This window comes from Lissotriton helveticus, chromosome 11 (genome assembly GCF_964261635.1).
Source record: "Lissotriton helveticus chromosome 11, aLisHel1.1, whole genome shotgun sequence".
Taxonomy (NCBI): Eukaryota; Metazoa; Chordata; class Amphibia; order Caudata; family Salamandridae; genus Lissotriton; species Lissotriton helveticus.
The window spans coordinates 680,143,704-680,171,067 of record NC_136072.1 but is presented as its reverse complement, the minus strand read 5'-3'; the positions used below and the strand labels follow the sequence as shown (position 1 = coordinate 680,171,067).

Sequence of the window (27,364 nt, the reverse complement as noted above, 5' to 3'; positions counted from 1 at the left end):
AAGAATATGTATTTAGTATTTTGTGATTGCGAAAATATAATCGCCAAATAAAATCCTGTTTACATTTCTTTCTTTGAAGCACCATTATTTTGGTTTTGGTATAAAATACCCAGCATGCTAGCATTCCTAGCATTTTGGTTTTTGACGCATTAATATTTAAAAGTGCTTTGTTACAGTAATTCACAAACATATCTAATGCCCTTTGCAGATGGATAGTAAAAAAAAAATAGTATCATCCCCATAGTAGAAGCTCTGTTTGTTCTTGGGCTAAATTTGGAGGAACACCACAGGCTAGGGTTAAAACTCTTGGGGTATTTGCAATGTAAATAGAAAACAGTGATGATGCCAAAATACAACCTTCCCTCAACCCATTCAGAGTCACTATCTTCTGTGTTACGGCTTCATTTTTGCCCAGTTGGGTTTTGTTCCATGAGTTTTTATGAAAGTTTTTAGTTTTATCAGTCATTTGTACCCCCGAATCACCATTTTTCACTTGGGTGTGTGTCTATCTAATGAGCCAAATAAGGTTTACAGATTGATATATATTCAATGTATTGCAAAACACACTTTTTGACATATAGATTTTTCTGCTAAGGGCTTCGCTGCCCGGCATCCATCAGTTACAAGGTGAATGTCTGAAACCAATTTGGATTTTCATACTATTTGTGTAGTTTCCACCCAATCTTTGAAATTCTTTAATAGATATTTGGCTTATGTTTTGCCTGTTTGCCTGAAATGTCCACTATAGTGCTCATTTGATAAATGTTGGGTTGAGCCTGATTCCCTTTCTTTAAATTGTAATTCAGATACTTACGCTCCTAGGGTCCAGAATACAGTTATTTATCACAACAATCTGTTTAGTGGATGTATTAGTGAAGCCCAGATATTTGTTTCTAGCTTTAATATATTTGCTGAGATTTCATCTGGTCCTTAGGAATAGGGTGACCGTCATGAAGGGAGCATCTGCACTCTTCTTCTGAGGTAATTGATTAGACCATTCCCTAGTGTGGGTTAAAGTGTCCCACAGGTTATACATTTCTCTGATACAGTCTATCATTACCTTTCTTCAACTGGTGTGGCCATCTGTATTTTACTTTTCCCAATCAACTTTCCTATCAAATCCCACAAATATGTTGTCCTTTTCTCTTTGAGTGCCATCATAACTTCCATCTACATTTTTTATTCCTCTACACAATTACTTTGCCTTTTTATTCTCCTATATTGTTTTCAATGTTCCTATAGTAATGTCATTTTTCCCAGAATTTAAAAAAATCTGTGATTTGTTTTACCGTCTTTAGTGCAATTTTTATTTTTTGCTTTATCATAATTTTTCTTGAAGATCTTTATTTTCATTAAAATACATCTTCTTAGAAGGAGATTTATTGTATCTTTTGCGAAATAGTTATAGTATGCTAGCAAGTGTGTTCATATCATATATAGAATAAAAATTTGAAATTTCAGTTGTCATCTGTAACAGAGTGATAGCACTTTTATGGAGTCCTTCACTTCATTTCTTCAGTAACGGTAATGGCTATTGTAAGCAGAGTTTTGATTGAGTATACCTCATATATTTGAACCTGCATTCCATATATCAAACATCTTTCCTTTCAAATCTATATTTATTAATTGTTGTCTATGGTCACTTCCATGGTTCTCAGCAACTCTAAAATGTATTAACAAGTTGTAGTGTTGGAAATAATTATTGCGTAGTTGATCACTGAACTATCCCTTCCATTGTTAAATATTGGTTTTTCAGGTTGATCATTTTGATACTTTCCATGTATTACTGTAAAATTACAACTTTTGTAGAACTGATCTAATTCCTTGCCTCTTTTGTTATGATTCACATTATTGAACACTTATGAAGGAATGTTCATTGAATCATCACCATTTAAAAAAAAATAATAATCATAATCTGTTTGTGGTATCCTAGCATTAAAATCACCAGCTAGTATTGTCAAACAGGATATTTTTGTCAGGCTCTTCAATTATTATTGCTAGGGATTTATATAAAGTTTTTTATAAAGTTGTGTATCAGGCTGCCACTATAAAAGATTTAATGGTGCCACAACTGTTGGTTCTATGATATTTGCTTAGTGTTTAGTTCAAATTATCAAATGCTTATTCAGAATTGCTTTTCATATGGCAACTTTATTGGTATTTTTATCACTTCATGCACTTTGATGGTAAACTAGTACGCTTTTTTTTGCAAATATGTTTATGTCTAATATAAGGGCAGTCATCATTTATAAGTTGAGTTTGTTGAGTCATTAGTTTCTGAAATGTTTTCAGTATATTCTTGAAACAGGCGAAGAAAAAAAGAAGTGAGCAACTAGGCTGTAAAATCATTTATATTTTCTAGTAGCTATGATTGTTTACAATAGCATATCTGACAGGCTAATTCTAGTACGCATTTCCTTAAATATTTAACATACAGTAATATTTTGTCTATAATTTGTTTGACGACCGAAAATATAGTATATTAGAACATTGGAATGTTGAGCACTCCATTGAATACAATGGAGTGCTCCGTGATTTTACGGGCCGGTAAAAGCCCGCAAAGCAACATTCCAATGTAGTTTTACAAAGGGATTCGGAGCCCGAGGGGATTTAAACCCCCTCGGGCTACGAGAGGCCTTTATTTTATTTGTTAGAACATTCTGCCTTCTAGTGCCAGAATGTTCTAATAGCCTTACAGCTAGCTGGGCTATACCGCCTATTAAAAACCTGCTCCCTTGTTATAGGGCCTCACCTTCGGTTCGGGCTTTAACGCTGGAGAGAGACTTTAATAGCCAGTATAGCTCGCTACAGGGGGCTACAAGGCTATAATATAAAAATCTGCAGAAATATTTTTACTTAAAATTAGAAATGCTTTGAGTGTGTCTGCTATTTGGTGAAAGGTTTCTCACATTTGTAGGGTGGGCGGGTGCTTCTGAGAATCTAGCTCTGATGGAAGTTTCCAAGTTAGAGGCAAATGAAAATGATAACTGAATATAGATGGTGGAAATGCATATAACAATTGCAATTACATTTCAATTGTAAATTATATGCAGAGGTTCTGGAGTGATGGAGTACAAAACGACGGTTATGTCTGTACAGTTTCCTACAGATGTGCAGTCATATATTAAACAAAACACCCACATTGCACTTAAAAATTAAGAAGCTGTGCCATTTTCACAAGCAACCTCACAAGGCAGTGTGTGATTCTCCATGTGTAATGAGTCACATTGGCAAAAAGCTTTGAGATGCTGGCCTTTTATAGATGGTGAGTTTTTAATAAAGGTATGTTAAGAATGAAACTTCTACTAACATTGTTTTATCTAAATGTCTGATTTCCTGGCATTGGGATTTTTAAGCACAACCTAACCATAAGCATTAATACTTGAAATAATCTTGAATACATTGGGGCCCCATTCACAAAGGTAAATTTACACATGTAGATGTACTCACATGTAAGGTTACTCCTACAGAGTCAAGTAGCTTCACAACATTTGGGGTATTTACCATGTAGAGTTTAAAGGTGCTCCAAAGTTTAGACTTATATGTCCTCAGCCCTGGAATCCAGGGGATGGAGACACATTTATGAGTGTGATGTTACTATTAATATTTTTACCTACATAGGTGCAGGTCTCTAAGGTAAACTATAGGAAAAAGTAAAAAAAGTGTATTACACTTGAAAATATTTTGGTAACAATATTTTAACATTAAATATTACTGCAAAATAATGCTCACTGTTTTAAACCTATAACAAATAAAATATTTGCAGTACTATTATCTTAAGTGTATTAAAAATGAATACATTTAAATATATGCAATTAAAGTATAATTATTTATATAAAGATTTATTTTGAGAAAAATCCCACCTACAGTAAAATATTTATTTTAACTTAATATGTATTGAAAATTACTGAAAGTATTGGATACAATTAATTTTTATGCTTTTAAATGATTTTACAAGCATAATGAAAGTTAGATTTATTTAACAAATTTAAAAAGGTTATTTAAAAAAGGTTTTAATGATTTTTTTTAAAATTATATGCAATGTTTTAACATTGAATAAAATGTGGATATATTTGTTAAAAGTCAAAATAATGTTAATTATTTTAACACATGTTGCTGTGGGGTTTTAATTTCCTACCTTCATAATGTTCTATGGAAGGGTGTTGGAGTTGCAGTGGGTGGCCATGTGTGTTCCTGGATTCCAGGCCTGAACTACAGTATATTTACTACTGTTTTTGGACCATTTTGGCTGTGGTATTTTTTAAAAGTGCAATGGGATTACTCTTTTGTGGGTAGTTGACTAACCCTCTATAAACCCCTCCATAGCCATCCTTAATCCCCTCTTACCCTTCCCTAGAGCCTTCTTATTTAGTAACAAGTATTCTGCATATTCCAGGGTTACATGTGTAGAGATCTCCGCAGTTGGGATGGAGCTCTCTGCATAGAAAAGATAGGAGAGGCAGTGGTCGCAGCATATACGTTTATGAATAACATTTTGAGGTACATGAGTTGTACTACTGTAGTGCTACTAAATGTATTACAAAGTAAAATGTGTGCACCTTTAAAAGATATAATTCTTTCAACTACTGTTTAGGGAATGTTTGCACTGATCATGTGTTGATATATCAGTATATCAGATTGATCAGTGCACAAATATCCCTGGAAAGAAAAGCAACGCAAGATGGTTTGCAATAATTTAAGCCATGTAGAATATGTGTTCCAGTATCTTGTTTTTTGTTGTTTTTTGTTGTTCTGTAAATGAGGGGTGGTAAGTGGGTTATCTTGTCTAATCTTCAATTATAAATCACTCTCATACTTCTATAGGCACCAGTAAACATTTTAACATAACCAGGATGAATGTCTACATACCTTGTTTCTGGTCTCCAAAACCTCACGTGGGTCAGTGAAAAGAGGCACAAATTGATTAGGATTTTCTGTCCGAATTGCTGATCCACTGCTGGCTTTTGCCATCTCATCTGCCTTCAGCCACTGTACAAATGTAAACCACATCAGTTTACACCTCTTGATGAACAAAGTGTGCTGCTTTAATTTTAAGACAATATTACAGGAGGAACAATTATTTCTTTTGAATTTCTTTATCAGAGTATTTGAGTGTTTTACACCCAATACACAACATAATTGACTAATACACAACCAAAGAAGAAAAAGTTGGTACCCTTGTGAAAGAAATGAATAGCATGGAACTAGCTTAGAGAAGCTGTACTTTACAATATTAGGACTTAATTGGAGCAAGCAAAGGCGTTGTTAGGAATCTTAATATATAGAAGGGGCTTAGCACTGTATGAATGAATGGATTGAAAGGTAAGGTGGCTTTTTGAATTCATTCATAGGAGCTAGGTGGAAAACAAGTTTGGACAAAATTATAGATTCTGTAGCTGAAACTTAAAAGGCTTGGCGATGGCTGGATTTCTTTAACTTGGACAGTAAGACAGAGAATTTTGTTGCTGTGATTTTAAAGCAGTACATTGTACAATGGATTCCTCTGACTGCAATTATGAGAACCTCTAACACATGAGGTTTGCAGCTGACAGACATTTTCAGACTGAGTCAAAGGAACGAAGACTGGACCGGATCCTTGAGTCCAGGGCTAGCTGACTGGCCTCCTGTTCTGAGCTACCGAGACATATTAAGCTCCAGAGACTGGTCTTGCATCTGCCTAGACTCACAGGACCTGCCTTTACCCTGCTGCTGTCCCGACCCCCAAAAAGTACCCCTCGGGTCCTAGACACTTGGCTGGCATCAGAGTGTACTTCTCCTGGCTCAACTGTGAATTTCCTCAGAACTGACACAGTGCGACAGAACTCGATGCAACGTGATGCAGAACCTTGCATTGCAGCACCTCACAGCCCCTGAACAGCAGCCTCATCAGAACAGACACAACTCAAAGAAGGATCTTGCATCGCAACCCTCGCAGCTCCTCATAAGAACAAATGCAGTATGACGCAGGACCTCGCTTCGCAGCCCTCACAGCTCCTCATCGGAACTGATGCAGCACAACACAGCACTCCACATCAAGGACATATGGTGCAATTGGAGCAATGCTCAGTGAGACTAACCTGATCCCTGTATCCAACCTGCACTTCATCGCAGTTGGTTTGAACTTGCGACCTTCTCGGTCTGCAACGGCCAGATAACCCAAGTTGGAGTTTTGTGCTTTTAGGCACTATACATACCTTAAAACATTGAAATTGCATATCTCTAGTTCTACTAATTGTATTTTTGTAGATATTTTTAAATTGGTGTGGGATTTTTCTTGTGTTGTGTTTTAACCTTATTGCTGTTTGTGTGTCGTAAGTTACAGGAACAGGTTAATTTAGTGACTGTTTGGGGTTCACCCTGACAAGAATTGTGGCTGTTACTTTAAAAGGGCCTCCAGCCCCCTTAACCACCAACCCAATTTCTAAAAGAAGAGGAGAAATGAATTAAAGTAGTTGTGCTGTAACATGTTGGTCACATCGCTGGTCCTGGAATACACTGCCACACAGTGTGCTTAGATTTCATTGGGCTCATGAATGAACTTGGGAATCATTTGAAGCTTACCTTGGTTATGATTGAGGTTCATTCCAAATGCTTAATCGTGAAGTGTATGAGAGAAGTAACTACCTCAGCCACTATTCATAATCTTGAGCTAATTCTTGCTGAAGAAGGTGTCCCATCTGTACTTATAGCTGAAAAAGGAACCCAACTTGAGACTGGTAAGATGATTACATTTCTGGGGTCTTATGGTAGTAAACATAGTCGAACCTCACTTTACAACTCACAAACCAATGGCATTGGGGAGAGATACAACAGATTAGTCAAGGGTCCCATTCATATGGCATTTGCCAATTACTGTGATGTTGATAGAATAGTTGCAGATATGGTGTAGGCATACTGCACCCTGATGAATCTTGTCAACCAAAGGTCGCCATTTGAATTGATGGGTGACTGTGAAACACCTAACAATGTTGTTCAAGAATACAGGGAGTATAAGTTGCTGTGGAAAATCATGCAAAAGGTAGATTGTTTACAACGTATCAAGACCTGGGGAATTTCACTCTGCTGAATACTGCTCAGTATAATGTGTTATGTCTGCATTTCAGGCGCCAAGTGCAAACTGTGAACGAGGATTCCACCTCATGAACCATATTAACCTCTAATTTGAAACATAGACTAGAGGAAAAACACCTACATATGCTGATAAGGACACATGCCTACCAAAGTTGACCTTAATAAAGTTTATCAGCACTGGAAGAATGGCAGGGACTGCCAAGAGGAACAAACCTGTCACACATCTAGTAATGGCACTTGACTAGCTGACTAATCTGATATATCACAATTGCAGTTTAAGATATTGAAAGTAATAACACCCAAGCTTGGGGTTAACAATCACAAAAAACTTTTCCAAACTGAATTTTTAGGAATAAAAAGATTAGACACCACTCAACCGTATGGCATGAACGATAAGTTTGAATATTCCTGTTTTTTATGTATGTTTATTTCACGCACAGCAATGAAGTATTGAATGTGTTAAATGCAGCCGTCTTTGATGTTCTAGATAATTTCTATTTCTATTTCTATTTCAATTGTCTCGAATGTTATTAAATTTGTTTTTAGTCTTATTTTCAGCTTTGACAGTTTGAATTTGATTCTGTGAGCCAGGTAGTAATTCATGTCATACTCAAACTCGGCAAGTTTACTTGCTGAGTGGAGCATGATGGTATAATTTTCTGCTCATATTTGCTCATTAACCATTGTGGTAATGATGCTTTTCATGAAGCCTTCATATGAATATACTTTTATAGATGTTGCAGAGACTTTCACTTACATTGGGGCACACTCCTCACTGGTGCCCGCTAATTGTTAATCATGATGTTTCTTATTTTGAATGTAGAGGCTTTTACTCGCATGTAATTCCTTTAGTCACAAACCTATCTTTCACTGTGCATGAAAACGGGGGAGCATGTTTATGTCAAGTATAATATTCGTATGTGCTTACATCAATGCTTGTGAAGCACACGCATATAGAACACTAATAATGATATCAACTAACCATTGCACTTAATATTGATTTGCATCAATTGCTTTTGATTTGTATCATGTCACAGAGATTACTGCATGCATCCTCACCTGCTTAAATTGATGGAAATACTGCGTATTATGTATGAATACATGTTTCACTTGTAATTTCCATTTCTTAGACGTAGTTTTGTATTTCAGAAGATCACGTTTGAGGTGTTAATTCCACTTTGAGTATTTCGCTTATATGGTCACACTGGCACCATTGGCACCATTTATACAACAAAAATCAGCTTTATTGCACTTGATTTGGGCTCATCACAGGTTGAAGTGGCACCTGGCTCACTGCAATACATCTTTTGTTATTGGAATACATGTGGTTCTCATAGTGCTATACAATTACTTTGTTTTGTCGTAGTTACCCCTGATAAAGAGTTGTTTGGCCCAAAAATCACTGGGTCTTGGGACTGGGAAGTGGGCACACTACCAGTGGTAGTTCATGTATTAATGGTGTTGAAATTGGGACAGTGTCTCATCAAGACAGCATATGAAATCATAAAAAACCTATAAAATATTTGGGAATACAAATTTGAGTGCACTTACGGGACATTGTTTCACTTGACTAGTCTGAGCCACTCTTTACCACAGTCCATTTTGGCTTGAATGTGCGTATTTCACATTGCTTCTCAAAAGGGACATCATGACATCATTAGGTGGTGTATAAAAATTTAAATATGTTAAGTAATTGTACAACTTGCTGTTCGTACATAATCTTGTAGAGACTCCCAACATTTCCTCACAAAATTGAGCAGTACTACGATCAAAAATATCCAGTAAAATCTTGTGATGGTGTAAATTCAGTTTTGAGTCTTTTTCAAAACCTGAGGGGTAGGTGCCACTACAGTAAACAATTCAAGTCATTAGGGTGTTTATCAAAACTGCATACCTGTCTCAAGACCCTATTAAATGGAGCTATCTGCCACATGTCGATAGAATCTGTTTGCAACTTCCTAATTAGGAAGACTTAAACAGCGATGTACAAATGTGTCGCAGACACATTTAGCAATTCCCAATGGGTTGGAAATGGAACTACCTCATCAATAATCATGGGGTAGGTTGCAATTTGTGACCCACTGGGATTCACTAAAAACAAAAGGATGGTGGCTTGCAGGGTATAGCAGACCACCATGTCTGTGTCTGCTTTTTTGTTTTTTTAAATGCAGCCCCTTTTCCTTAAAGGAATGATGCACATAGCCGCTTTGGCTGCAGCACGCAGATATTTTACACTGCCACACAAGAGGAAGAACTTTAGAGGGAACATTGCGTGTAAATCAGACCATCCAGACAAATCCCGGCCTCTTTCCTCCTCACTTTCCTCCTCATAAAACATCATTTGACTCAATAGGCAGCATGGGATATGACCTAAACACATAATAGAAATCATGAAACATAACAGACGACCTACAGAAGAGATAAATATAACCACTACTAACTGTAATTATAAAATGTAAACCTATCTCACACACCTCCTCCTCTGTCACATTGCTTGGTACTGTACTGCAAAACAAGATAACAGCATGTCTGGTCACTCATGCATGACTACAAAAATGCCTTGCACACAGCTCTTTGGCACACCCTCACCCAATGGGATATGAAGTGCTGCTTTACACCAAAACAATGCTGGGAGCCTAGCCTGAAAATATCTTTGTTATTTAGGCCTTTTGTGCTCATGTTATGTATTGACATTCTCACATTGATTTTAATTCTCATGTATTGGCAGATAAGAGGACAAAGGTGTTCGAAGAACATGATTTGCTCAAGATCAAACAAAATTTGGTAAAGTAGGAATAGCAAGACGGCAGTGCTGTACTGTATTTTTTCAAGGTCCATAGCTTTCCCAATTAACCACATTTAGTGAATGGACTAGGAGACTGGACATCAGCTCTACCAAGTGGTAAGATCCAATGTGTACTGAATCCCAGTTCTGTTTTTATTACACACTAACTACCAGCATTTAGTTTGAGTCGAACAACTTCATATATTTGCAAAGAAGCAGGAGCAGAGGAATATGTTCAAAAAGTGACTGCTCATGAGCACACAATTTGTTCACATGAGGAGACGGGACTGTAAATCATGTTTTCGTGTTCCTCAACTCACATATTGATTACAGCACAACAATTGGGGTGGACGTAGTTCTGATAGCAGTTTTAGGGACCCTGTCAAGTTTTTCAACACTGCACGCACTACCAATGTTGCAAAGCCAGGAATAGTTATCAAGTTTCCTAGTGCAAAGGCTAAAACTGAACAACTGGACAACATATTACAGTGGCATTTAATTATATTTTTTAAATTATTTTTACTATGCCCACCTCAGTGAATGGCCTGCCATGTCAGGGTACTGCCAAGGAATTTGATAGCACTCTCTAACCTAACAGAGCCTGTTTGGAAGCGCTTCCAATTTTTCGCATAAGAAAGTCAAAGCAGAAAAAGAATTTGAGGCCTAAGCTACTATTTCATACCAAGTCAATTATGAAGTTACTGCTTTTGTACATTGACGTGCCAAAATTTGCATTGGGGGGCACAGAAAGCTTACTCCAAAGTGCGCCAGTGAGACAGCAACTAGAGTACAACATGGCACAGTAATAATACTGGATAAACGGAATGTCTCCTTGTCTTATAGAGACTAAAGATCTACTTTAAATGGGGGTAAAATAACTCATAACAAGCTTCAATGCATCCAGGGGACCGGTGTCGTCAGTGTCATCAGTGTTTGGTCTACTGTAGCTCCAAAATCTAAGCCTACACCTTGCCCCACTACCATAACCAATACCCGTTTCCCTTGACGGGCCTGAATGAAGAAATACAAATGGGAGATTTACTATATAGTAATGCAATACAGCGTAGCATTCAAAATTACTATACTGTACTCGTGGGACAGAGCAACACAGAGTCACATTTGCTAAAAATGGTCTGCTGCAGCTTTCTTCCCCTGTGCTTGCAAGCAAACAGGGTGCTGCATAGCACCACAGTGTCAATGGTGTGTGTGTGTGTAATGTCCAGCTTAAGTTTTGTACTGTAAGGTTACCCTCCCAGTACAAAACCCGATGCCTAGACAAACTATAAACCCTTCCACACATTGAACGTGTGCAGTTCATTGTGACACACATACATTATGCTAAATCTTAGGAGAAATAAAAATATTTCCCTACGTTGTGCCTGCCTCAAGGAGCCATTATTTTTTATATTGCAGTATTTTTTTTATTGAGATTGATCAATTAGTGTCAATAGTAGAAAGCCCTCCCTCTCCAATTTAGTAGATAGGGCTTCATGTCAAAACCCATTGCTGGTTGTACTGGAACAGCCGAGTAGCACCCTTTGCCCAAAGCAGCACCAAGTGCTAAAGAGGGCATTTTTTTAGTGCAAAGTGATCCATCAAGACTTTGCATCACTTTTCTGCGCTGCTATAGCTTGAATATTCAGCCGCTAAGAGTTTTATTTGTGATACCTCTCTAACCTCGAGGGTAAGCCCTCTAGTTATGTCTTAGTAGAACAAAATTTGCATCAGAATGCTTAGGGGACTCTTATAAGCCTCACATTATAAGATTTACATAGCTATTCACATACCAGTAGAAGACCCCTACCTTATTGTGCTATATCTTGAATATTCAGCCGCTAAGAGTTTTATTTGTGATTCCTCTCTAACCTCGAGGGTAAGCCCTCTAGTTATGTCTTAGTAGAACAAAATTTGCATCAGAATGCTTAAGGGAGTCTTATAAATCTCACCTTGTGAGATTTACATAGCCATTCACATACCAGTATAAGACCTATACCTTATCTCCGATCACTATTGCCTATCTTAAAATTAACAGCTGCTGTTTGTAATAGAGGGAGGTGTTTTTCCACAGCTCCAACCATCCACCTTGCACTTACCAGCATTATTGTTGATTACCATTTTCATCTTCCTGTTCCACTTCTTTCTCCTACACATGCATCCCTACCCCAACCAGCTGATGTTTCACCCCTAATCCTCCTCTGAGCCACTTGCTTTCTGTGTTGCCACTAGCTAGCTCACCCTCCACCAGTTGACTCTTTTGCATCTCTGTTACTGCATGCATCTGGTCCTGCTTCTACCATCCCTTCACCTTATATTAAAAAACTAATATTTCCAAGTTCAATATAAAAATCTATCTGAAGGCCTAGCAAGCAATAGGATTCCTCTACCCCAGCACATTTTCTAAAAGATACTGTCCTCTTTTGCCATTGGGACACTAAGGTGCAAGAGCCTTACTTTAATCAAAACCGTCCAAAGTAGAGTTAACTTTGCACTCCTAGTTCTTTTACTATATAGCAATTGTTCTAACATATGTAGCCCCTTAACATGTTTTTGTCCTGTACCATGTCATTTCTCTACAGGAGGCTGCCTACTACAAGAATCGAGAGCTTGACAATGCCGGAGATTATAGCAAATATGCTCATCTGCTTTCCTAGGACTCTTGATAGAGAAAAAGGGCACATTTCATTTAATTTCTAGAGTAGCAATGTTTCTGATGTAGTTTCATAATCTGCATCTGTGCAAATTGAAGCCTAGGGCAAAGGAGGAAAGTAAGCCATTTCCCCAATCCAAATAGTAGAGGTAGCCTGTTCAAAACATGCCTATCCAGGTACCAATCAGGATAAAAAGGCAAGCATGATAATTGGAGGACACCAAAACCATGTTTTAGAGTAGATTTGACCTCAGCATCAGACTATCAACAAAGCTGAAGTTTTAAAAAACTGATTTGAACTACTAGGAGGGAAGAACCTTTTGGGAAGGCGAAGTAAAATATAGCTATGGTGCTTATAACAAAATAGCAGATGAACACAAACGTAAAACGATTACTATGATATTGTAGATTGTAAATGTAACTTTAACTGTGGAAGAATCTAGTTGGTTTAGAATGTTCCAACCAGGAGCTTATCTCCTTTCTATATTAATATTTGTATATTGATATTTATAGATTTGTCTGAGAGCCCTGCTTTAGACAAAAATATTGTTCGGAAAGATTAGAAGTAGATTCACCATGCCAAGCACCTTTTTGCCATTTTCCTTTTCTTTTCCAAACATTATTTTATTTTATTCCCTAACAGGCAAGTAAGAGGACATGACCCTTGTGATGAAAATACATTATATCTGAATATTTCTAGATTTTAATTTCAGAGGAGAAAGTCATTTGAAAAGGCTAGGCTAGTGCACGATTTACACCTATAGACAAATGTATGTGATCAATTAAAATATATGGTATGTGGACCACAAGAGGGTGGAGACACTGCCTCTGCCCACCACATTTTAATCTGCACTAGTTAAATGTATCCAAGGGCAAAATCAGTAACCTTGTACTGTTAGAAACTTGGAGGATCCCCCTAAACCTCATAAGGGAGGGGAGTTACAAGTATCCTGGGCCTGGAGTCCCAATGACCTATAGCAGAGTTTCCAATGCGCCAAACTTTAAACGGCCCCCTTATTGTAAAAACAATCTAATATGTTTTTGGAGAATGGGAATTAAAATAGCTTGGACTACTAATTAGGAAATAGCAGCTGTATCTTAAATAAACAGATTGAGAGCCCTTTGTCTGGTTAAAGTGTGTTATCGATGCACCGAAAAATGTTTGAGCAATGTAATTTTTCAGTTGGAGGTGTTTGGATGAATACAAGCAGGTTCGTAGCCACACTCCTGTAGTGTCAGGCCCCAAATAACTTTCTCTAAAATGCGGATAGTACCCAGGACAATATGTTTCTACAACACAAATGGATGGTATGAGGAGTGTGTATAGAGGTTGCGTATACAGACATATTGTTTTTAATTCTGTTCATTATAATTGTAAATAATTTATTTACAGGGTTTCTCATGTATTTCCCTTTTACATTCCTTTTTTTGTTCCTTAAAAAAATATACAAGAAACTGATTTCAGTTTCCCACACATTGCATTTTTGGGCTACTTGAGTTTGGTGAGAGACTGATCACTGTACAAGCTGAAAGAAGGAAGTGCTTGAGATGATTTATCCTCTACCTATGTGCACTGATGATACCATGGCTAAGTCAGCAACCTCTGAGAGCCTTGCTTCCTTGCAACCATCACTAACCACTTGCACCCATCAACCACAAAAGGCCCAGTAGGTAAGAGCCAATGCTCTGACTTGAGCAGTAATAACACCTGTGCACACCTATTCCAGAGGGCCTCATTTCTAAACTGCAGCCAAAAAGGAGAAGTCAAATTCAGACCAAGACTCTGTGACCAATTTCCAGTTTCCTGACCATCACGCCAGGCAAAAGCACTTCAATATAAGTTGAACAAGTATTTCAAATGTCAGAGGACATTTTTGACCTTTAAGTATCATAGGGGTTAACTGTATTCAAAAAGAGGTCAATGGCAGCATGTGAAATGCAAGGGTGTGTGGAGAGATGGGGAATTCTACTATGCAGTCTATATCACTATATCACGGGACAAATTAAGAAATACATGAATTGACTTGGGATTTCTGCTAGATATTCTCTTCAGAACCCCAGGTAATTCAATTAAATAACTGCATTGTGAAAAGACCCAAGCTGGCTGCAGTAGCTAGTGTCAGTTTTGGTTGCGTTATATTTTGCCTCTCCCACTCATCTGTGGGCTGCTTGGCTTGTGTACATTATGCAGTGAGGTCTGTGCTGTAGTCATTTTGAATTATTGTAAACAGGGCCAAATGGCAATTCAGATGATCTACAATAATTTTTATTACTGAGCCCCCAGAGCTCCAATAATTGGAATAAAAGTACCAATGGTGAGATAATGATATCAGGATATTATCTTTTTCTCTATTTAAGAAACAAGCATGGTGCAAGTGTTTGGAAATAGTTGGATTTTATTTATTTATTTATTTATTTCCAAGGTTTTATATAGCGCTACTGGACCCGGGCGTATCAGAGCGCTTTACAAGATAGGTAAACAATTTCAATAAAGTAAAACAATGTGCATTAAAACAGGAGTTACATAAAATAGGGTAATAGAATGTGCTGGGTGTTTAGGGGCGATGGAGATCAATAGGAGGAGGTGGTGTCGAAGTTCAGAGAGAGAAGGGAGTGAAGAAAAGGGGAGAGGCGGAATGAGAGGCAGGGAAGGGGTTGAGGAGGAGGCGAGAATCAGGGAGCAAGGAGTGTAGAGAGTCAGACATCAGTGAGGTTAGGTTCCCCAATATTTGTTGTGAAGGAGTATTTTCAGTCTTTTTTTGAAGAGAGGGTAGGAGGGGTTGCATCGAATATCTTTGGGGAGAGAGTTCCAGATCATGGAGGCGTTCCCAGAAAAAGCACGAGAATGTTTTTTTGTGCTTCAGTCTGGGAGGGATTAGGACAAGGGAGTTGGTGCTCCTCAGGGACCTGGAGCATCCAGCTTTTTGCAGTTTCACAGCCAGGTAGGAGGCTGTGCTTAGGTGAAGAGCTTTGTGTGTGATACATGCAATCTTGTCGGTGGATCTACCTTCTATTGGGAGCCAATTGAGGTTTTTTAGGACCGTAGAGATGTGGTTGAATTTTTTACAATCGGAGATAAGTCTGGCGGCAAGGTTGAGGACAGATGTGAGCGGTGCTAGGTGGGCTTTAGGGGTGCCAGTGAGTGTGGCGTTACCATAGTCAGTACGGAAAAGGACAAGCGATAGGACAACGGTTTTAAAGTCGTCTGCTGGTATGAAAGGTTTGAGTTTTTTGAGGTGGTGGAGGGTGAAGAGGGCACCCTTGGCGGCATTTTTGATGTGTGGGATGAGATTCATGTTATGGTCAATGCTGATGCCTAGGGATTTGACAGTACTAGGCACCATCTGTACCGTCAAAGAACTGTTTTATGAAATGAGTCAGAAAAAGGCATTTCCATTTCATGTAGTATACTTAAAAAGCATACACAGCAAACTTTTCCATAGTAGTTAAAAGGAAGGTATTTCTGCTGCATCTTTAAGAAAACCTGTGTGCGTAGAGATCTTTATTTTGTGGAAAAAAAAGCTGTAAAACCAACAACATGACAACAAAGTAAAGCAAGTGAACATGGAAGGGTGATTAGGAAATAGTGCTGTGCTTTGTAACACACTCAGACAACCAAATAGCTAGCTCATCCTAAACCAAACAGCGATAAATTAAAATGAGCATTTAGAATGTTGTTCAGTCATCATCCTCATTATCAAGATACTTTATTGGCTCTACTGAGCCATAAAAGTCACAGCAAAAAAACTGATACAGTATAATACCCCATAAAATATGATAAAGATTTGTTAAAATTACTAAAAACAAGTATTAAGAACTTCAGTTTGATGAGGAAAGCATACAATAATTAGAGTATACCTTTACAGCACTTAAGATGTAATTTAAAACGGCATAAATAACAACTTAATTTCCCAAACAGTGCAAATAAGTAAAGGCTGCTACATGAGATCAGGTTTCTAGAGCTCGTAATATTGGACGAAAGAACTGCCTTCTTTGGCCCACATGCATCATTGTTACATTTTGCACTTCCTAATTTGCGAAAAATAAGGAATCGCAAATTAAGAAGTGCAAAATGCTATGCATCATTATTTTCGGTATTCATTTGTGATTCGGTAAAAATCGCAATTTTTACCGAATCCCAAATGAATAACGAATTCTTAAGTTAATTTTCGCAATTCCCATTGATTCCTATGGGCCCAAAAGGCCCATAGGAGTGAATGGGAAGGCATCAGCAAATTGCGAGTGGCACTTTGAAAATTTCATGGGTGCAGGGGGGAGTCCAAAGGACCCCCCCATGCACCCCTGAAATGTATTTTTCGCATCATGTTTCACACACACATGTCCTAAGGACATGTGTGTGTGAAACATGAATGTTGAAAAAAAAACATTTTCAACATTTTAAACACTTTTTCCAAATTTACCGAGTGGTTCAACCACTCGGTAAATTTGGCACCCTAATTGCGAATTTGCACTTCTAAAAGTAATGATGCATTGCTTTTAAGAAATCGCACATCTGCGACTTCTTAAAAGCACCCGCAATTTTAGAACTCGCAAAAATGTTACGAATTCTAAAATTGCTTCATGCATCCCAAAAAGCACTTTTGCATTCGCAAACGGCCGATTTTAAGGAATCGCACCGTTTGCGACTACAAAAATGCTTGATGCATGTGGGCCATAGTACTTTGTTCTGCAGGGGCTTCGCATTGGCAGCGGGGGAGAGACGAAACCACATGCCTTTTACTGGGAAGGCTAGCAAGAAGTGTATGGTAAGGATAGGAAACCTTGTCAGGAGAAACCTCTGTCTCTCATTTACAATTACCTGTAGGAAAAGTGCCGGGCTTACAGACAAAACCCTACAAGTATTTTCTATCCTGACACGCAGCTCTTGTTTCAGACCATGACCTTTTTGCATTTTGATTTAAAAGGTGCTTTAATTTGGCTTAGGGGGATGGTCGAAAAGCTGTCAAGATTAGAATAAGATGGTGGGGCACCAAGCCTTTCACAACTTGTTTTGATGTATTTAAGGGATGTCTAGACAGTTGTCCAGATTCAAACAATGCAATAAGATTGTTCTACATAACTGAGCTTCTGGGTTTTCCCAAATTCTGTGCCATAATAAAAGGAGTTGTAGCTTAACATGATCTTCTATATAGTCAAGCCCAACCTCTTCTTGGTAGAAGGTCATCAAGGTGGAATGTGGGACCCCCAGGAGCCTTCTTATATACGTAGTCTCTGCAATTTCTAGCGATTTACAGTTTATGTAACCCATATGCCCGCACAAATGTGGAGATGACACTCATTTACTTTTGAAAATACAAAGCATTTCTCTAGTTGGCTTATGCTGCAGTCTTTTGGAAAATCTAAAAACTACATCAATTGCTCTCTAGAAATGCATGGCTCTTACATTCAGGAGAATTTGCAGCTATTATCTACATCGATCGAAATTCCCAGATATGTAAAATGCGAAGTTTTCATAATTTCGTCACCACTAAGTAAGACATTTTTGGTCTTAGCTAGTTTGGGACCACATTTCGATACAAAAGAGTTAGTACAATTTGTCTTTAGTCACAAGCTACTCATAAAACTGTTGAAAGCATTAAGTAAAATCTCGAGACCATTTGCAGTTTGAGCAATAAGAACAGCATTGTCTGCGTAAAGCAGCGCAGGAATTTCTCTCGAGATAACCTTTGGGATGTCTTTCCCCGCCGTTGTCAGGTGTTCTACCAAAGAATTAATAAAAAATTTAAAAGAGAAAAGGTGCCCGGACGCAGCCTTGTTTTGACACAAGTGATTGATGGAAAATCATCAGAAAGATCCCTGATCCTATTATATTGGATTCTGACTGTGATGTGTGCTCAAAGCCTACTGAGCAGGGAAATATTAGCACTGTCAGTGCCTAACTAGAACAATACGGGCCATAGCTTTGGGCGGTTCACAGTGTCAAAGGTGCATGTTAGGTTCATGAAGGCTATATGGGCACAGTCTTTGTTTGCCTTAGTATATTTTTTAACAATTAGGGTGAGATTTAAAGCCTGGGCAAAAACCATACTGTAAGTCTGAGAGCCCCTGTGACTCACTAGCCCAGCTTTCTAATTTGATCAATAGTACCCTTCCTAGGATCTTAAATGTACTATCTAGGAGGGATACTTGACAATAGCAGTGATGCTGGATCCTGTCTCCTTTTTTTAAAATAGGGAAAATGATAGCCCTCTGCCAAGTCCTGACCAAAGGGCCTACAATTGCACTTTTTATAACACTTGTTATTAAGGGTCCCCAAATTTGTGGGAAACATTTAAAAAGGTCCAAGGGAATTCTGTCAAGACTCAGGGCTTTCCCAGAAGGGCGACTCTCAATGTCTAGGGTAACGTCAGACACTTTTATAGAGCTGCTTAATTCCACGTCAAGAGTTGGATAACAATTGACTATTGTATTAACGCCTGCATTAAGAGTCAGCTCTTTTGGGCTGAATACTTTAGAAAAATTAGACACCCAATCAATACTTGGAACAACACGTTCAACTTTCAGAAGAGCCTTGCCCAAAGGGTTCAAATCAGTAATGTAAACATTTTAAAAAACACACTGAAGGATTACTTGATGCCACATCATGAAAACCTAATAGAAACACAAATGGCACAATGTTATCATCCAGGAAATGCCCTGGCCTTTCTGGAAAGCCCATCCAAGTACTGGCAAACCATGAAAAGTGTGTGAAAGCTAATGGAAAACGGAGTCTGACCCAAAGGCCAATCTCTGTGTAATTTCAATTGTCCTTTTTTTTTAATGAATAAATGACCGGCTATTTTTCAAAGCTAAAACAAAAGGTCTGTTGGCAGGTCTAAAAATATATATATTTTTTTTTATTCAAATCATTTTTATTGAGGGAAAAAGAGAAACAAAGAAAGTACAATACAATAAAGCTTCCAATACATAGATTAGATCAGATGCGATGCTCGACAACAATACACAAACCTAAGAGAAAATCAAAATATGCTTGTCTGGCAATGTCTGTAAACAGGATTACATAGGGATAATGACAATGGCGAAATAAAGGAATGGAAACAGAAGAAGTACAGTCACATGACAATCCAAGCCATCAATAATTAGGGCAGGCACAGGACTCCGCATTTCGGAGGTATATAGCACAAACTATTACATCACGGGGGATCAAAATGGAAGGAGGACTCATCAAGTGATTTCCAGAGTCTCTTATTGGAAGGTCGCCAGGTAGCAGATTGTAGCACAGGATTATCTGCTCCTCTCAAAAAGGAGAGCCAATCCTGCTAGATCTTAAAGCTAACTTCTGATGTATTTTTCCATTTGCACAAAATCACCTTACACGCCAGGGTTTACATTAAGTCCAAGAGCTGGCGATCCTGTGTGTTAGGTAATTGTGGGTCGAGTGCTCCCAATAAAACATATACAAATTTCCTCACCGGATTCAGATTGAAAACATGTTGAATGCAATCGAAAATCTTACCCCAGTAGGTCTGCAGAGAGGGGCAGTAAAAGAGCATATGGGCGAGATCACCTTACCCTGACTGACAATTCCAGCATGTGGGGGTATCTCTCAAGTGGCACTTAAAAAGTCTATTGGGAGTCCAGAACGTTCTGTTCAGTAGCATATATTTTGTCTGGGACATGATTGGCGACACCTTATTGGTTAAGGTGGTTCTATGGATCATATCCCAGTCAAACCCTATCCCAGTGGAATTGGGTTCAGTTTCCCATTTTAATTCAACCTGTCTGTGGGATTTCTTGGGTAGAGGAAGAAGTAACTTATATACTCTGGAGACAAAGTGGCCAGCGGATATGAAACGTGGTAAGTGGGACATGAGCCACGGTGTGTGAGGGACAAGGCCCCGGGTTGATATGATGGTTTTCAATTTCAAGAATTCATAGACGTCCATGCGTGTTAGGTCGTATGTTGCCTGTAAATTCAAAAAAGGAAGGGGCTGCCTCCCTTCATAAAGGTCAGTCACCATGTTAATGCCTTTCTTAGACCAGGATTCCCAATAGAGGGTTTTGCCATCAAATTTAAAATAGGGGTTCCTCCATAGGGCCACAAACGTGGAGTTTTTAATTGTTAAGTTAGTTTTGTGGGTCTGATCCAGTCTTAACAGGGCCCTCCTGGTGTTCAACATAATATATTTAGAGTGGGCAAGTGAGATAGATCCATGGTAAGCAGAGTCGGGAGAGGTGCATGAGCTATGATAGATTTCTCAATATCTAACCACATTGGCGCATAAGATGGGGAGTCTACCAGCCATTGTGCTCCCTGTTTGCAGAGGAAAGCTGTCTGATAAATCATGAACGAGGGAAGACCCAGGCCGCCGTATTCTTTCGCTAGTTGCAGCTTTTTCAGTGATACCCTGGCTTTCTTGCCCTGCCACAGGAATCCGCCAAACAGCTTATCTACCTTATTAATGAATTCATCAGTAAATGTCATAGGGAGCATGCTGGCCAAATAATGCACCAACGGGGTGCACATCATTCTAAGGGTCTCCGCTCTGCCCCACCAAGAGAGGAATTTGGGTGACCATCCGTCTAGTAGGGCGGAGATCTTTTTTAGGGTTAGTTCCTCATTGATTTTTAGAGTGGAGATTAAATCTTTGTCAAAGTCGATGCCTAGATATTTAAAACATTTTGGCTGCCAGGTTAGACCCGAGTCTCCAAGGATATCTTTATTGCCTATAGTATTAAGGAGTTTGACTTCCGTTTTGTCCTTATTCAGTTTGTACCCTGAAACCCGGGAAAACTCATCAATAGTTGTCATCAGGGCGGGTATGGCCTCACCTGCTCTCTCTGACATAATTAGTACATCATCCGCATATGCGGTGCGTTTTACATTACAACCCTGAAATGGAATACCAGCAATCGCGTCATTATGTCTTATGTGGTAAAGAAATGGCTCGATCGCCAGCAGAAACAGAGAAGGCGACAGGGGGCACCCCCGTCTTGTACCCTGCTGCAACCGCAGAGGGGAGGAAAAAGAGCCACCTGCTCGAACTTTACCCGTGGGACAAAAATAGAGGGACATTACTAGTTTTGTGAATGTCACCCCCAAGTTGAACTTATGTAAGACCGCTTCCAGGAACGAACAATCAACTTTGTCGAAGGCCTTTTCGGCGTCTAAAGTTATTGCCGCAGTGGGTGTGTCTAGGAGTTTAGCTTTTTACAGAACGTGTGCTAGTACCCTAGTATTGTCACTGGAGAGTCTGTTTTTCAGAAACCCTGATTGAGAAGGGTGGATCAATTGCGGGAGAACTCGTTGGAGGCGAGCAGAGAGGATCATGGCTAAAAGTTTACAATCAATATTAATGAGGGAGATGGGCCTATAGTTCTTTGAGAGAGAAGGCTCTTTAACATCCTTTGGGAGTACTGCTATTATAGCTTCAGACAGGGTACCTTTGACTTCACCAGTATCATTTATTTCCTGAAAGAGGTGTAGAAGAGGTTCTACCAACAGGGAGGGAAAGGTTTTATATTATCGTGCTGTGAACCCATCGGGGCCGGGGGCCTTTCCACATTTCAGAGATTTAATTTCTTGCTCTATTTCAGTGGTCGTGATTGGTGAGTTAAGCCGTAGTTGCTCATCAGAGGAAAGCTTGGGGAGGTCACATTCGTTTAAATAGTTCTGAATCCTATTTTCTTCTACGGAAACGTTTTTGGCGTATAAAGTTTCATAGAATTCTTTAAATACCTCCACTATCTTGTCTGGCTCCGAGTGGGCGACCCCTGATGCATCCTTGACGGTATTAATTGTGGTTTTTTTAACTTTAAATTTCAAGTATGCGGCTAAGCTCTTAGCCGCCTTATTCGAGTCACAGAGTTTAAACCTCCGTCTCCTATCTAACCATACCCCAGCCCTTTCGCTCACTATTTTATTATATTCATATTTCTTGGTAGCCAATGTATTCAGTGTCGTGTCACCCCTGGTCATCTGGTGCTTATTTTCTAGGGCCAATATTTCGCGCTCTAATGTTTCCAATTTCATATTATGGTCTTTATTCATTGCTGATCTGATTTTAATGCACACCCCCCTAACAGTGCTTTTCAGGGCCTCCCAACGGATGAGATCGGTGGTATCTCCCCTCTTATTAAGGTCCAAATATGAGTTAATAGCAGACTGGATAGTAATCCGGTGTTGCTCTTTGTCTAATATTTCATCGTGCAAACGCCACGACGTTTGTCGGGATGAGGTCCTCACGTTGGAAATGGATAGGGAAATGCAGGAATGATCGGATATTACTCTTGGTTCTATCGATGTTTCTTCTATCCTAGGGACCCCATTCTGTGTTATAAGAATATAGTCTATACGCGAATAGGAGTCGTGTGGGGCGGAATAGAATGTATAATCCCTGGCTGTGGGATTCTGTAGTCTCCACGTATCAACAAAGTGGAAGCACTTGCATAGGTTAATAAAAGCTTTGCGTGATTTATTCGGCCTGAAGGGACACCGCAAGTCTCTATCTAGGGTAGGGTCCATGGGAAAATTGAAGTCCCCAGCTAATAGATGTACGGCCGAGTCTGGTATGGTCTCAATTTGTTTAGCCAGGTCCTCCCAAAATTTTAAGTCATTAGTGTTAGGGCCATAAATATTTGTGATATAGAATTCCGTGTTGTCTCTGCTAAGTCTAGCTGTGACCCACCTCCCTTTATCATCTGCAGTGGACAGGAGGAGTCCAACCTTTGACTTTTTCGCCAGTAGTACCAAAACTCCATTCTTCTTTCCCACTGCTTCGGAACCCACAACCTCAGTGTAATATTTATTCCTTAACGTGTAAAATTGTTTAACATCAATTTTAGTCTCCTGCAACAGGACAATATCCCCTCGCTGTCTACGCAGATAGTCTAGTACCTTTTGCCACTTGATGGGCTGGTTCAAACCTTTTACATTCAGGGACAATATCTTCAATTTGTCTATAGCGGCCACACCAAGCGGTGTATGAACTGTAGAGTGAACCATATGGAGACGTTACGATCAACACCCAAACCACATGATCCCTAGTTGAGCCTATAATCTGCGAGTCACTCCCTGTAAGGACAGTGATGTACCTGAAAGTCTTACCAAATACTGTGGCCGACCAACCCAGATGGTAAGTAATTGCATAAGCCTGTGAATATGTCATGCAATTGCCAGACAAGATCAGGGCAAAAATTACGAAAAGGGAAAGAAAAATACTACACATACCCCCCCACCCCGCCCTCCCCAAAAGTAAACAATAAGCATGGTGACTTAAGAGAAATTGCAGCATTTTCCTCCCGTGGTTACACAACTACATAGAAACATTGGAACTGTTTCATCAAACAAATAGACTGTTGCTAATTTTAACAAAAGATCAGAATCCCAGGCACATGGAAGTTGAGGACAAGGCCCCATCATGTAACAAATATGAAACCAACTTTATGCCTCTGGTATATTTAGTGAACAAACACATATTCTATTCCACACTCCACACTCAGAGATCAGTGTAGCTGTAGATCAAGAAAAGTTCAGGCATCGAGTAAGACTACCTGTTATACACAACCATTCCGTATAAAGATAGCATTTCAAGTATAAATTGTATTACAACTTCAGAGTCTACTGCTCCGTTCCACCATCTCCATTTATACAAGCAGTTATCAAGAGCAACTGTATATAGCACATTGCACAGTGGTAGGGCAGGTCTGCAAGTCTGCAAGTGCATTGAAACCGTCATGACACATGACGAAATAGTCAACAACATGGAAAGTGCATGGTGGTCAATACACTGTGTTGAGTGGCAAGAAGAAGGCTCCATGGACCCGTCAATTGTTCGAACAAGTACCAATAGCACCAATATGCCATGCAAATATCAATATTACTGCAAATGCCACGGCCGTGGAGAGTCCCACCAGTGACCACAACATAACCAAACATCAGAAGAAATGATTTTACCCAGACAATTTTATAATCAAAGGATACTCATTTGTAGCCGGAAGCTGAGGCTGCCATGTCTCCTGAGTTGTTAGTGTCCATATCTTGGTCTGCAGGGCCATCTAGCATTCGTTTGAGTTTCATAGGGTCTGAAAAGATATGTGGGGATCTTTGTATGATCACTCTGTATTTCGCTGGTCCTATGAAACCATACTGATATCCCATTGATTTGAGCTGCGGACCGAGCGCTAGAAATGCCTTGCTCACATTCACTGTTTCCTTGCTGTAGTCCTGCGAAATATATACTTTGGCATTTTTCCATAAGATGTGGTTGTTTTTTCGGACAAAGGTAAGGATCTGTTCCACATGCTGGTAACGAAGTGGCTTGCAAACAATGGGTCTAGGACCTTTTTGTGTTTTGGAAATCCTGCCTGGGACTCTATGCGCCCTGTCGAATTCCAGTGGCTGGTGGAAGGTCATGTTGGTGGCTTGCGTGAACCATGATTCCAGGAATGGTACACATGAACCCTGTGAATCCTCGGACCCCTCCGGAATGCCAAAAATGCGGAGGTTCCCCCTCCGATTTCTGTCCTCCAACTCGGCTAACTTTCTTGTTGTTTGGTCCGTGCTATGGACAGGCGCTTAAGAGCTCCGCATGTTTTGATTTCTATATCCTCCAACCGGCTAATCCTTGTTTCTGACTCTGTAAGCCTTGCATTAGTGTCTCGTATATCCTGTCGTATCGCTGTTACCTCTTCCTTAGTTGATTTGGCCAAGTCTCTCACTTCGTCTAGTCTGCTTAGGATCATTTCTATTGCTTCATTAGTGTCCTTCTTGCCTTTAACGGGTGAGCTTGGATTTGAGTGGTCAGATTTGACCCTTTTTAGGGTTTTTTGTTCCTTGGTCTCCATAGTTCCGTTTCTGGGTAGTAGCCGTCGGAGCGTGTGACTAATAGTGACTCAACAGCTGTAGGCTTGCAGGACAGTAGGTATTGACTTCTGAATTACTCCTCGCTGGCGTAGTAGATGGCCCCCTGAGACCCATACCCAATGATGGACATACGAGGAGTGGCTGAGTCGGGCGACACGTGGCCAGTGTCCCCGGAGTACATTTGCGTGGGACAACGTAGCTTGTAAAAGTCTCCTCTTTACAGCGTCTGCGTGTATAATAGCGTAGATAGCATGCGGAACCTTTATCAGGGGTGGTCGTCTGTGGTTGCTCTTAATCTGGCCGGACTAGTGTTCATGTGCACATCACGGAACTGACGAGATCATAACGCCATACATTCGCTCCCCTGTGCATGAGTGACTTGAATGGACCAGACTGGACTGGTACCTTCCACCTTACAGATTCTGAGCGTGCAACCATGCGATTCGCCCGTTCTTCTGGTCATGAGAAAACGTGTCCGCCATTTTACATGAGATCCCTTCCAGATATGGCAGATTAGCATTAATGGCGGTGCGTAATGTATGCAGGTTTATTCAGAAACACACCCTTGCTGATCTCAGAGAGCAGGACATATGTTTATAGTGACTTTAGTTGTGAGGCATTTGGGCGGTGGATCATGGGAGCGCGAGCAAGCAGATCGCCTCTACATCACAACAGGAGCCTCTGAACCCACGCTACATTCATTAGTAAATACAGTCTCAGTGCCTAGTATATCTATGTCTTAGCAGACCCTCTTTGTGAGTGTCCGGAGCAAAGCAGGTGTAGCGCGATTACAAGCGCCCGATCATTTCTCCGACCTCAATTCACAGACTGAAAAAGCTCTCGCCCGCCATCTTGGAAATGTTCCGAATGTGTGTCAGGTCGGTCTTGCGGTGTTTTAATGGTGGCCGAGACAGCAGAAGGGGGTACTCACACGTGGGCCATGGAAGCTCAGACGTTCGGCACAGCCTCCAACAATGATCATCAGATTCCGTGCATAGTAGCTCGGACGGTCTCCATCCGATGTCGGTCACGGCCGCCGTGAGCTCGCGCACCCGCCGGTGTTCGGCGCGGGAGCGCTCAGTGTCTTCGCCGTATTTGATGCACCTCGGTCCCCTCTGCGCACGAAAGTCAGCTCATCTTGTGCCTCACGATTCCCGATCCACGAATTTATAAGTGGGTCCGCTTTTGGATCAGTGAACAAGGTTCTAAACACTTAATAGTGACCTCGTTACGGGAGGAGGAAAGCCCTAAGCCGCCATTTCTCTTGGCGTCCAAACCACGCCCCTAAAAATAATTATTTTCAGTTTGTAATGTATGTGAGAGATACATAATTTAATGTGTGACCATCTAGATGTCAAATAGCACCTGATGCACTACAATTCAAGCACTCCATAGGAGATGGTGTTATACACCAAACAGACAATATCATGAGGTATCGTAAGGCACATTCCAACCAATACCATGAAGTAGCATGAGGAACATACCACAATGTGTATATTTCATAAAATTGGAAGCAACAGGTCTTGCAGAGAGTTGCACTGTCAAGCCAAATCTAATAACTAGGTTTAAAGGACGTATGCTGTCAAATGATTTACAAATAACAATGTTCTCCCTCTGCATTTTAACTATTAACGGAACTGAGCTTTGTGGTCCTACTAATCTACGGCTTCAGAAAATCAAGGGCACATACCAGAAATTATGACTGTTGACAAGGATACCTAATCCGTTTTTATCAATAACAGTCTTTAATGTTAAAAAGTGTAAAATTCAAGGCTGAAATTAATCCATTAGGTATGCAATGTTTGACAAGCACAGTAATCATGTAAAGCGGTATTTAGAACGGATAGAAACAGAAAATTCACCAGGAATTTCCCATCTGCAGTTTAAGCTGAACTATTGCCCCATGTGATGTATCTCCTGCTCAGCCATTGTCTCCCACAAAGCCTGCTGTGATGCCATAAGGCAAGGCTGTAAAGCACCCAGAAGATCCACAGTAACTGGTCTGAAACTATTCATAGTGGCTTTAACACTATGA

At 39.9% G+C, this 27,364-nt stretch overlaps 1 protein-coding gene across 2 annotated transcripts in view; it reads right to left on the bottom strand.

Moving 5' to 3' along the window:
• The window catches only part of ADD2 (adducin 2), a 422,666-nt gene that overhangs the window by 101,717 nt on the left and 293,585 nt on the right, over positions 1-27,364 (bottom strand). For both annotated transcript variants that reach the window (XM_078666540.1, XM_078666541.1), the window contains exon 11: positions 4,870-4,989. In XM_078666540.1, the coding sequence (XP_078522666.1) occupies positions 4,870-4,989 (120 nt within the window). The remainder of the gene's footprint in view (positions 1-4,869; positions 4,990-27,364) is intronic.